Source organism: Panthera tigris, chromosome A2 (genome assembly GCF_018350195.1).
Source record: "Panthera tigris isolate Pti1 chromosome A2, P.tigris_Pti1_mat1.1, whole genome shotgun sequence".
NCBI classification, from domain to species: Eukaryota; Metazoa; Chordata; class Mammalia; order Carnivora; family Felidae; genus Panthera; species Panthera tigris.
This window is the reverse complement of record NC_056661.1, coordinates 56,979,358-56,992,824: the sequence shown is the minus strand read 5'-3', so window position 1 is coordinate 56,992,824 and position 13,467 is coordinate 56,979,358. Positions and strand designations below refer to the sequence as shown.

Here is a 13,467-nt window from a genome sequence, read left to right as displayed (position 1 = left end):
CAGTAATGTTTTTTTTTTCATCTGAAACATAAGAACATTGCCAAAGACTTACTTTTGCACTGAATAAGCTGTATAATGAGCTCTATAAGTACCTAACATTCTCCTGAATGATCAAATACACACATATAAATAAAAATTAGGCTTGTGGCAGGTACTCTCTCTCAAATAAACTTTAAAAAACAATTTATACTCACACTTTACATTTCCAAATATAAAGGCAATGTTTTCTTCTTCATTTACATTCAAATACACATGTGCACAGAAAATAAATAGGATTATTTACTGTTGTGGTAGAAAAGTCTCCCATGGGGCCAAAACTGGTTATACTTGCATAAAAGAAGTCAACAGTGGCCTAAGCCCTTGGGGAGAAGGAGCCAACAGCCACTGCTTATCACACTCCCTTATTCTTATCCTTCACTGCACCAGATGTATAACCAGGAAGAAAATATTAACTCCAGCAGGCTGCAGGGTCTATCCCAGAGTAGACACCCTGAATCGTGAGACTGTAGAACAGACTATAAGGAAAACACTTATGCACACTGATCTCTCTGCCAACCCAACCTCTACTAAAAAAAAAAAAAAAAAAAAAAAAAAAAAAAAAAAAATTAAGACTACTTTTTGGGCTGAAGAACTTTTTCCCAGTAGGGTACACAGAACTATAACAAAGAAGAAGCCATTTTTAACATTTTTTAAATTTTTTTTAATGTTTATTTTTTAGAGAAAAAGTGACAGAGTACAAGTCAGGGAGGGCAGAGAAAGAGGGAGACACAGAATCTGAAGCAAGCTCCAGGCTCTGAGCTGTCAGCACAGCGCCCGTGGGGCTTGAACTCACAAACCGTGAGATCGTGACCTGAGCCAAAGTCAGATGCTTAACCAACTGAGTCACCCAGGAGCCCCTATTTTTAATATTTTTAAATGCCTAGGGCATCGGGCTGGCTCAGTCAGTTAAGCCTCTGACCCCTGATTTTGGCTCAGGTCATGATCTCATGGTTCATGTGATCATGGTTAGCGAGACTAGAGCCCAAGTCAGGCTCTGCGCAGCTTGGGATTCTCTCTCCCTCTCTTTCTGCCCCTACTGCACACGCGCTCTCTCTCTCAAAATAAGTAAACATTTTATAAATAAATAAATAAGTAAATAAAAAGGGGTGCCTGGCTGCCTCAGTGGGTAGAGCATGCAACTCCTGATCTCAGCGTTGTAAGTCCCAGCCCCACTTCGGGTATAGGGATTAAAAATAAAATCCTTTAAAAAAAAAAAAAGATAATAATAAATAAAATGCCTAAAAGTAATTATACAGCCATCCTCAATAAAGCTCTACAGGCTAATAAAAACAAATTTCATCACTTTGGAATTTTATCACAATGGTAACATTCTAGTACACTCGTGCTTATCACTATTCAATTATATGTTGATTTGTCTTAATAAAAGATATTAATTAATAAAAGATCAGAGAGACAAAAGATCTCAAATATAGGGTCATACGACAGGACAAATACTAAGATGGGTCCTGGTACTAAGATGAGGAACCACTAGCTCCTCATCAGTAATCACCATTGTCCCTTCAAACCAGTTCCTGATATTCTACATGGAGGGCTGAAGATAACCTACTGAAAAAACTTCTGGCCATCTCACCAACGCCTCCAAGTCAACCGTTGAAGAGAACACACCCTCTTTGCTAAGTGTAACGTCCAGTTACACTTCCCATTGGGACAGGAGTATAAGGGAACACATACCTCCATTTAACTTGTGCCTCTCATGAAACTACGAAATTAAATGATTTTGAATAAATTTGGTAATGTGACTGCCGCTCTTACATCCCAAAACAACCCTACCACAGAGACATCTGGACCAAATGAGGCAACGTGGTAAAGCGAAGAGCACACAACGTTTGAAACTAACCTAAGCCCAGGTTCACTCATTGCTCTAAAACCTGACACAGGGAGGTTTAAATAACTCCTAGACTGCACTCCTCACCTGCAGTAGGCCTACACACACCTCAAAGGGTCGTTGTGAGGGTTAAAGAGAATGCACTTAAACGACCTACCCAACACAAAGCAGACTGCCAGTAAGACATGTGGTACGGTAATCTAGCTTGCTCAAAAGCATTCTCCAGCATGATGGCAGACGGCTTCTGCTACCGTCTCGTGGCAACTTCAATAAATCAGGACTAGTTTGAATAAAAGAATGGGATTTAGCATTCAAAACATTCAAAGGTGGCAGCACCAACTTAAATGAAGTTTTGATCCATCTTTACACACACCTTTGAGTAAAACCGTGCGTTCCATCATGGACAAGGCACAAAAGGGAACAGGAGTCGTTTCAGAAGTATGATCTCTATAAACCCAGCTTTATAGCTCCAGATTCGGTCAGAGAGGAAGGTGTACTTACAATATGACACTGTAATGACTATTCTCCTCGCAACAAATAATTGGGTAATCACTTAACGGATGTTGTTTAATGAAAATAGCAATAAAAAGCCAAACCTATGACTACGTAAGCCAACGTTTCCTTTCCTCGAGTTGTAAAAGTGTTCACTGAAACGCCGTGAACAAGAACAATAGCAAACTTCCAAGCCCTATACTGGTAAGTGCAAGAATGAGAACCGGTAGGGGGAAGGGAGTGAATTGGGACTGTACCTTTCTGTACAGTTCAAAAGAGGTTTCATTACCTATATGCCTTTTTAAAATAACTTTAAGGAGAGGGACAAAATTTAAAAAGCATTCTTAGCAACCTTAAGTACATTACAACAACGGTTTCAAATTACAAACGGGAAAACACGCAATGTTACATTTCTGATTGTACGGGATGATGGCTAGAACGAAGCACCTACAATGGGCCAGACACCGAATTAAGGGAATGATACCCATCTGGGCTCACGTCTTGGTCCTCCAGTTGGGCTCCCGCGTCAAGTCGTGGGACACGACAAGTTTGCTGCACTCCCGCGCCCCGTCAGGCCCTTCCAGAGGCGGCCCCTCCCCTGGCTTCCCCGGACTGGGGGGCTCGCACGGCCCGAGGCCAGCCGCGGGGTCCGCCCGGCGGCCCAGGAGGGGCCCGCGGTGAGGACTAGGGGACCGCGGTCGGGGCGGTTGCCCACGTGGGCGGCGGCCGCTCTCCAGCAGCCTTACGCTGACGTGTCCGAGGCGGCGGAACGAGCGCGCGCAGACGCCCACGGCTCCGCGTTTCCTCCGAGGCCGGGAGGGGCGCGGCACCCGAGGCCCGCTCGCACTCACCTGTACCCCGAGGTGCGCCAGTCGGGCCTCGAGCTCGGGCTCCAGGGCCAGGAGGAAGGAGGCGGCGCGGGACGAGGAGCCGCCGCCCGGGTGCACCAGGACCACCTCGGCCGTCACCTTGGCCAGATGGCTGCTGAGGTCCACCGTGCGCTTCACGTCCTCGTTGACCAGCAGCGGTGCCTCCGGGGAGGCGCTGCCCGGCGCCGGGGCCCAGGCCCCGAGCAGCAGAAGCAGTAGCAGGCGGGCGGCGGGCGCCTCCATGACCGGGACGAGCTGAGCCGCAGGCCGCGCGGAGCGCCGCCGCCGCCGCCCCGCCTCCGGCCACCGTGCAGCTGCTCATTGGGCCCGGGCTGGCGCCACAAGATGGCGGCGCCCACGGAGGAAGGACCCCGTCTCCAGGGCAACGGGAGGCCTGCGGGGCGCCCGACTGCACACGCCTTCACCTTTGCCAATCTCCTCTCCTGGGAGAACAATGGCTTTCTGCTCCAGAGAGCGACAGCAACCAAGACAGAAGCCACAGTGTCTTCTGCAAACGGAGAAACTAAACCCTAGGCGAAAGCTTAAGCAGAAACTGGCTAACTGCACGGTCCCAAAGTATCTCCCATAAAATATTTAGTAATTAGAAAAAGGAAAACAATAATAAGTTTATGGTGGAGAATCTTAGAAACCACCACCTTAACCAAGTGATCAAGATTAAGATCACCAATTATAAGACTTAGTGACAGCATGTACTCCTTTGATACACCCAGAAGGACACCTCTCTTCTGTGGTATTGTCAATTGCTGAAAATGTACGTTATAACCTCAACGCAACCATAAGAAACCTCAAACCAAAAATTCTTTGACTTTACCCTAGTGAGACCTATTTCAGACTTCTGTCCTCCGGAACTATAGAAATAATAAATTTGTATTGTTTTAAGCCACTAAGTTTGTGGTAATCTATTAGCAGCAGTAAGAAACTATTACAAAAGGCAATCTCTCTGAAGGCAGAAAGTTATCTAGATTGTTAATTCCAGGATCCCAGGGTGTCAATAAATATTGAATGAATACATACACTTTTCATTATAAATATTATTACCCCACGGGGCACCTGGGTGGCTCAGTTGGTTAAGTGTTCTACTCTTGATTTCTGCTCAGGTCATGATAAGTTTGAACCCCATGTTGGGCTCTGTGCTGATGGTGCAGAGCCTGCTTGGGATTCTCTCTCTCTCTCCCACTCTCTCTGCCCCTCCCCTGCTCGCTCTCTCACTCTCTCAAAATAAATAAATAAACTTAAGCATTTTTTAGTAAGTACTATCCCTGTTTTGTAGATTATTAAACTCAAGTATCAAAGCCAATAAATGCCAACTTGTTTGGAAACCAGGACTGTTTCTGAACTGGAGCTCTTTCCACTACCCCCACACCCTTGAATAAAATCCCAGATCTTCATTGACAAAAAGAAACATTAGGGATCCCAATCTAATTCTTATTTCACAGATTGAAATACAGTTCCAGAGAGGGTAGCTTATCCAAAGTCATACAGCTATCGAAGAGCAGACCTCACACTAGGAAGCCAATCTCCTAACTCTCCATCAAAAATGCCAGAATGGATAGCATTAACCGCAATACAGGGAAGTTGCTTTGGCAGAGTCTATTGCAAATCTAGGGCCATCCACCAGGTCCCAAATGAAAAAAAACAATTTGATTTTTTCCACCAAGTGACAGGGCAAAGATCCCTGAATTATCCTGGAGTTTCAGACATTCCATTGTCCCTGGGTATCTTTTATGTTGGTCACAGTCTACTCCCTCACTCTCTCTCATTTCTCTTGCCAACACCAGTTAAGTGAGCTTAGAGCACTTGGGGCACCTCCTGCCCCACTCAAGTCTTCAGAGACTGTAGCCCAACTAATGGCTCACTCATGTGGTTATTGGCAGGAGGTGTCAGAGACAGCGACCAAGACAGAAGCCAGAGTGTCTTCTGCAATGTGTTGATGCCAAATGAGCCAACCTTTTAGAATCTCTAAAATTAAGACAGAGGGTTTTCTTAGATCCCAAGTTAGGGCAGCTGCCCAGGAAACACACTCTTCGCAGGGAAGACGATGTTCCAGAGAATGAACAGCTTTCACAGGGTTATATATTTTTTTACACCTTGTAAAAGATCAGAAGATTATAGATTCGCATAGACAAAAATCACAAGTTTTAACATCAAGAAATGCAGGGAGTAGGAGCACTGAAAGCTATCTTGAGGACAAGATGGTTTTCCCTCAAGCTACTCATTTACAAAGTAGGTGCACAATGCCATGTATGTATGGCGGGCCATCAACTGGGCCTTGGTTTAAACAAAGTTTATGTCAGGCTGACACAGAAAGAAATCTAAAATGGCTTCCCTCTCAGTTTTCTCTCTTATCAAATGTAACCTCAGAAATGACATACCATCATTTCTGCCATATTCTATTGGTGACAGACCAAACCATAGTGCAGCGTAGGAAGGGATTATGCAAGGCCATGGTACCAGGAGGCAGACAGAGATAGTTGGGGACCATTTTGGAGGGAGGCAACCACAAAGGGTACCAGGTCAGTCTTCATCTTCTGTTCTTCTAGTCCTACTCCTAGGAGGCAACTGCTGCTCCCATTTCTTTGGTTTCCTGGCAAAGATAGTCACAAAGATAGTCACATGACCAGTACAGGTTGTGATCTCACGGTCCGTGGGTTCAAGCTCCGTACTGGGCTCTGGGCTGACAGCGCAGAGCTGGAGCCTGCTTCAGACTCTGTCTCCCTCTCTTTCTGTCCCTCGCCCACTTGCACTCTGTCTCTCTCTCAAAAATAAATTTAAAAAAATTAAAATCATCTGAGAACAATTCATGAATTTTACACACACACACACACACACACACACACACACACACACACAATTAATCCCTCTTACCTCTGTGTCCCCTACTAGGTAGTCTATATACCTGTCTTTCTTTACAGGCAAGGGGAACACCAAACTGTAATTCATCCTTTCCCATGATGTGCATGTGGTGTTGCAGATGCTCACTAAAAAGGTACAGAGAAGTGTTTCCATTCACTCAAGTGAGTTTAAGAAATAACACTCTGCACATTAGCAAGATCAGGGAACCTTCCTTACTATTCCCTTATTTTGGAAAGACAGAACTACCCAGATATTACAGAAAACAAGGTCAAACACTGAGCCTATCAATTACCCATAGAAGAATGTTCAGGACAGTTCTTTTATTTAGATCCCAAATTCCTATTGTCATGTGTATTAGTCAAAACTCTTTTGGTGGCACGAGATAGAAACCCCACTCAAAATGGGCATAGTAGTATGCAGTGCAAACTGCTCTTAGAAAATTCCCAAACAACAATGGATTAAACAAGAAGAATGTTTATCTCTCATGTAATAATCCTATGGAGCCCAGGAACCCAGCTTCCTTCAATAAGATTACTCACCCATCCTTAACACATGGCTTCCATGTTATGAACCAAGATGGCTGCCTCTGCTTCCTCATAATGTCTATATTCTGCCTAATGGGAAGAGAGAAGGGGGAAGAAGAGAGCATGCTCCTTCCCTACAGAGCACGAGTCTAAAAACTATGGCCTGTAGGCCAACCACCTGTTTCTGTAAATGAAGTCTGATTGGAACATAGTCACACCCATTCATTTACATATGATTTATGACCACTTTCACACTACAAAACAGAGTTGTGCAGTTGCAACAGAGACTGTGTGGCCCACAAAGCCTAAACCACTTACTCTCAGAGATCTTTACAAAAAATGATGCCCACTCCCATTCTATTATTACACAAGAGGATCACACAAGGGAAAGCTGGGTGAAGGATGAGAGGGGCACACTAACAGCTGTGCAGACAGTCTGAGATCAGACCAGAACACTCTCTGCTACTCTTTCCAACTCTTCTACAAATCCAGAACTCAAAAAAAAAAAAAAAAAAAGATTTTTCAAAAGATGCCATTAAGTGAAACACAACCCATAGAGTGGGAGATGGTCACTGGAACACATCTAACAGACAGAGGATTCATATCGAAAATATATACAAAAATACAAATTAATAAGACAAAGACAAGACAGTAGAAAAATAAGCAGAAGAATTGCTTATTTGACCAGGCACTTCCAAAAGAAGAATTACTCAAATGGACAATAAGGATGAAAGGCAGGGGCGCTTGGGTGGCTCAGTGAGTTAAGTGTCTGACTTTGGCTCAGGTCATGATCTCTCGATTCATGAGTTTGAGCTCTGCATCAGGCTCTGCACTGGCAGCGCTGGGGATTCTCTCTCTCTCTCTCATTCTCGCTCTCTGCCCCTCCCCCCACTTGCATGGCATGTGCACGTGCCCTCTCTCTCAAAATAAATTTAAAAATAAACTAAAAAAAACAAAGGATGAAAGGCATACAGTATCATTAGTAATTAGGGAAATGTATATTAAAACCACAAGAAGATGCCACTATATACTCACCAACTGGCAAGACTTTTAGTCTCAGAATACCAGCTGCTGGTGGGCATGTGGATCAAGGGGAACTCTCATACTCTGCTCTAATTTGGTATAACCACTTAAGAAAACAGTTTGGCATCACCTACCAAAGATGTGCACACCCAAGGGCTAGCAATTCTACTTCCAGATATATATGCTAGAGAAATGTGAGCACATCTGCCCAGAGAGACAGACAAAAATGTTCATAGAGCTTTGTTTGCAGTGACCAAAAATTAAAAACATCTTACGTGGTCATCTGTCGAGAGGTGAAAAGTAAAGACTTTTGTAAATACTACATGGATAAGACAACATTAGCAGGAATGGCGAAGTGAGGACCTCCAAAACACCTCGTAAATACACTGAGAACTGGGGGGAAATGGTCAAAATCAATATTTTGAACAGAGGAATGAGATGTCCCATCTTCTTGGAAACCAGAAGGACGTGTAGGGCTGCACACATGCCCAAAAAATACCTCAGAAGACTCTAAGCTCTCACTTCTGGCTAGGTGAGGCTGTGTGGAAACAGTAAATGAAGGATAAGGTGGGGCTGTAAACTGCCTTCATGAGCATTGAAGTTGTGGCCGACATACACACATAGCCTCTCGGCAAAGCCTGGGAGATTTAATGGTTCCAGGCACTTAATGAAATCTCTGTTTAAGCATTAGCTGACCACTAAGCTAACTGATCAGAGACTTCACTGGCCACACGTGACAAAAAACACAGATCTCCTTCATGAAAGTCGCTAAACAAACTGTTGCAACAACAACTAGAGATTATGACCTGAGCCAAAGTCGGACGCTCAACCGACTGAGCCACCCGGGCAACCCTAAAAACATTTATTTAAATATGTTCAAAGAACTAAAGCAAAGTATGAGAACAATTGTCCAAGCAGGATAAATTCAAAGCAATCCATACCTAGACACATCATAATCAAGTGAACAAAAGGCAAACACAAAAAGAGAATCTTGAAAGTAGCAAGGCAGAGATGATTCACCACGCACAAGGAATCTTTCATAAGCTTAACAGATTTCCCATCAGAAATCATGGAGGCCAGAAAGCATTGGGATGCCCTCAAAAGGCTAAAAAGAAAAAATGCTGTAAACCAGGAATTTTTAGGAACAAAATATCCTTCAAAAAATGAAGAACAAGGGCGCCTGGGTGGCTCAGTCGGTTGAGTGGACGACTTCGGCTCAGGTCATGATCTCGCAGTCCGTGAGTTAGAGCCCCGCGTCGGGCTCTGGGCTGGCAGCTCAGAGCCTGGAGCCTGTTTCGGATTCTGTGTCTCCTTCTCTCTGACCCTCCCCCGTTCATGCTCTGTCTCTCTCTGTCTCAAAAATAAATAAACGTTAAAAAAAAATTTTTTTTTAATGAAAAAAATGAAGAACATGGGGCGCCTGGGTGGCTCAGTCAGTTGAGTGTCCGACTTCAGCTCAGGTCATGATCTTGCAGCTTGTGAGTTCGAGCCCGTGTCGGGCTCTGTGCTGACAGCTCAGCTCGGGGCCTCGAGCCAGCCTCGGATTCTGTGTCTCCCTCTCTCTCAGCCCCTCCCCCACTCGTCTCTCTGTCTCTCTCTCTCTCAAAAATAAACATTAAAAAAATGTTTTTAAATGAAGAACATGGGTGAAGGGCTGACTTCCAGCATGACATGAGGAGGTCATCTGACCTTTGGGGTAAAACTGGTGAAAGCTATAAAAACACAAACACTTACAGCCTCTGGAACACTTCTCAACTCATTTTATAAGGCCAGTGTTACCCTAACAACAAAACCAAAGACATCACAAGAGTCTATAAACCAATATATTTTATAAATATGTATGCAAGTGTTCTCAACAACATATTAGCAAACAAAATCAAGTAATGTATGAAAAGAATTATACATCATGATGAAATGGACTTCTCCCCAAGAATTTTCATTCTTTGGTTTAATATCCAAAAAAATCAATGAATGAAATACTGTAATAGAATAAAAATGAAAGAGAAACTAAGAGTTTTCTAGATGAACAAAAACTAAGAAAATCTGTCACTAACAGGAGTGCCTGGGTGGCTCAGTTGGTTAAGCATCCGGCTCTTTATCTAGGCTCAGGTCATTGTCTCTTGGTCATGAGATTAAGCCCCATGTCAGGTTCTGAGCTAATGGCACTGAGTCTGCTTGGGGTTCTCTGTCTCCCTCTCTGTCTGCCCCTCCCCCCAAAAAAATAAACAAATTTTTTATTTATTTTTTTACATTTATTTATTTTTGAGAAACAGAGTGAGACAAAGCGTCAGCGGGGGAGGGGCAGAGAGAGAAGGAGACACAGAATCTGAAGCAGGCTCCAGGCTCTGAGCAAGCGGTCAGCACAGAGCCTGATGTGGGGCTCGAACCCACAAACTGTGAGATCATGACCTGAGCCGAAGTCGGATGCTCAACCGACTGAGCCACCCAGGTGCCCCAATTTTTTTTTTTTTAAGAAAATTTGTTACTAGCAGACATGCGCTACAAGAAACATTAAAGGGAATTTCTCGGGCTAAAATGAAATGACACTAGTCAGTAATTCAATTCCAAATGAAAAAATAAAGAAACTTTTTATTTGTAGCTCTGCTCTTTCCTTCCTCTGATGTACTTTTTTTTATTATTTGAGAGAGTGAGAGTGAGTGAGTGAGAGAGCGAGAGAGAGCGAGAGAGAGCGAGAGAGAGAGAGAGAGAGGCAGAGAAAATCCCAAGCAGGCTCCACACCCTGCACGGAGCCCGACATGGGGCTTGATCCCACGACCCTGGGATCTTGACCTGAGCCAAAATCAAGAATCACACACTTAACCACGTGAGCCACCCAGGTACCCCTTTTTCCTCTGACTTAAAAGACAACTGCATAAAGCAATAATTGTGCATATTATGTGGACAAAAGTGCAAAGGTCTGACGTTCCTGTTCGTTTTGGTTTGTGTTGTCCTGCATGAATGTTACTCATAAGTTTAAGAGGGACATTGTGGAATTTCAATCTCTTAATCGTAGAAAAATAGGAAAAGGCTTCCCTATTTCTTCTACAACAAGACAATAACATATGTGCATTTGCACACCTGCACAAACAAACCTTGTGTCTTTCCCATGGACAGAAACAGCACCTTCTCTAGGTACTGGATTCTCACCCAGGATATCATGATGATGATGATGACAATGACAACGACGATGATATGATGATAAGGAAGAAAAATGTGACTCATACTTGCTCTTAATTAAGTATTAAATACATCCCTGTTGAGGCGCTAACTAATAAACCAATGTAGGAGCTGGTAACAGATGTGAAGTTATCTTTGCACTTCACAGAGTCCTGAAGACCTGGAATGTATCCAATTTCCAGAAACAGAAAGCTACCCTATTGGAATTGGACGTGGTCTAAGTGATGATTTGAGGCAGATAGAGCAGGTAATGATATCTAAAAATCCCTAAAATCACTGTTTATTTGTAACATCTTACTTGGGAAGTAGGTGCTGTGGATCTTGGAAGTACCAAAGAGTTCCAGCTCTCCTCCTTCTTATGAAGAGCCTGACAAGTAGGAATCCTCCAAGAGAGTCAGGCTGCCAGACTCCTGAGACAAAGCCAGTACTGTCTCCCAGGTCCTGCCCAACCTCAGTCAACTTCCTGAATGACAGATCTGATAGCCGGGTGGTACAAGAACACCCTCACCATGGCAAACCATCACCAGCCACAGGCAAGGAACAAGGCTATGTGGGTTGGCTTCTTCACATGGGGCCTAGGGACCATGCTTCCCCGGAATGTCTCCATAACCACCTCTGGGTGCTTCATAAACCATCTGGGCATATAACCTTCAACGTGTTGCTGGCCTCGTTTAGCTTAGCAGGTATGTTCATTCGTCATCTAGTTCCCAGTTGGCCCCTCTGGACAGAAGCTTCCTCAACTCTCATCAGCAATGTCCTGACCCTATTTGCCACAATGCTCCTACCGTCCTTCACTACTTCAATTTCTCCCTGCTCAGGAAGATCTTTCAGTCTGTGAGTCCCAGGCAGCCAAGTAGCCATCCTGCTGTTTAAATACTCATTGCCATATTGGTGGAGGGGCACCTGGAAACCATGCCATTCTCCACTACCGCCATGATCAAGGTCGTGCACTTGGACTCTTTCAGTGCCACTTTGCAGGACAGCCCATTCTCCTTGGTTGGCAACTACATGTTTCTTATCATAAGCCGCCAGTGCCTGATGATCATCTCCCTGCCCATGACCAGTGCCAACTCCACGGCATGGCAGCATCAGACAGTGCCTTCCGCTACATCTTCCTGGTCATACTGCTGCCCACCCTGTTTTTCTGGCCCTGTCCAGGCTAGAGTTCTGCCACGACCACAAGCATGTGGACCAATGCAGCAAGGTGGGCCATACACAGGATGAGATACTCAGCCCTCAGCCCACGGCCTTCCTCCAACGACCCTCAGCTGGTTCTCAGAAACATCACAGGCCTGGCTCCATACATCTGCTTTGTCTCCCCTGGCACAGAAGACGTGTCCCCACTGGGTCCACCACGGTTAGGCCCAGTGTTGAGGGCACCAGAACTTGAGGAAATTACTTTATTCCTGTGTCCTATTTCTTGACTATCATCAACGTCTCTGACTGGTTGGGCCACAAATCCATGGCCGTGCTGGAGCTCAGTGCTGGCCTGAATGGCGTTCCTGCCGTGGATTTTGCTGTGTGCACTGTGATTAGAATGAAGCACACCTACTGGGGATCTTCCAGCACAGGGGGTAAAGGAGCAAAACGGGGAGTTTCTGGGAATGCAGGCAGCATTCTCTTTCTCAGCCGAGGCAGTGGTTACATAGGCGTTCACGTTACAATAATTTACTACATTGCACGTTAATGATTTATGTACTTTTTTATATGTGGCTCGCAGTCAGAAAACTTTTTTGCATTAAAAAAAAGGGTCTACATCCCTGAAGGCACACCATACCCATACAAGCCTCAGCTCTAACTATGCTTGGATTATTTACTACTTGCAATAGATGGACACTTGTCTGTTTAAGCGGCAGTAGAAGAATGTTCTATTATTTGCAGCCAAATGCCATCATAATTATATGTGATAAATATAATCTTGGAGCTCATTCCGTAACAGCACCGCTTTGTTCTTTTTAAGAGCTGCACATAGATGGGTCATATAGATAGGTCACATTGTCACATAGATAGGTCATATGTTTTAAATCTAACCAATCCCCTAGTGATGAACAATTAGGTTGTTTCCAAGCTTTTGCTCTTCAAACAATGCTGGATTGTTATCTCTTTGTACACATGTCTGTGCACATAGGGCATACGCCTGTAAAATAATTTCCTTTATGGCCTTTATGTGGCTGATCAAAAGATTCGTGGAAAGAATTACTTCTGTATTAACAGACACTGCCAGTTTGGCTTCTATTGAGGCTGTAAAGATGCACATTCCCTCCACCAGTAGGTAGCGTTGCCAACACAGGGGTCGCCTTGAAAATCACATCAAATGGTAGGGTTGGACACCAAAACTCTCTCTCAAAACAATCTGGCTAGGTGGCTAGGACAGGGATTCCTATTACCCCAGTTTTATAGGTAAGTAAACGTTGCCAGAATAGAATAAAGGACCTAGTTTTCCAACATCAACCTCCATTTCTGGGGCTGGATTAACACCTAAGAGTAACTACTAAACGTGTCATAGCAACTACCATCGTGACTTCTCATTCTGCAAGCTCGAAGCCATTTCTTCACCTCTGGTGCAGACAAGACAAAAAATGTTCTATTCTCTCTCATCCATTCCCTCTGGTGCAGTCCTCCC

General features: G+C 44.4%; 1 protein-coding gene across 2 annotated transcripts in view; it reads right to left on the bottom strand.

Moving 5' to 3' along the window:
* The window catches only part of RPN1 (ribophorin I), a 30,630-nt gene extending 27,077 nt beyond the window's left edge, over window positions 1-3,553 (bottom strand). The window contains exons 1-2 of one of the 2 annotated variants that reach the window (XM_042962218.1): window positions 2,829-3,099; window positions 2,043-2,165 (exon numbers count right to left, since the gene is read on the bottom strand). In XM_042962218.1, coding sequence (XP_042818152.1) covers window positions 2,043-2,114 — 72 coding nt within the window. In that variant the 5' untranslated portion in view covers window positions 2,115-2,165; window positions 2,829-3,099. Of the gene's footprint in view, window positions 1-2,042; window positions 2,166-2,828; window positions 3,100-3,228 lie in introns of those variants that run through there. The other variant, XM_042962217.1, reaches the window with a different exon arrangement.
* Between the last annotated feature and the right edge of the window lie 9,914 nt (window positions 3,554-13,467).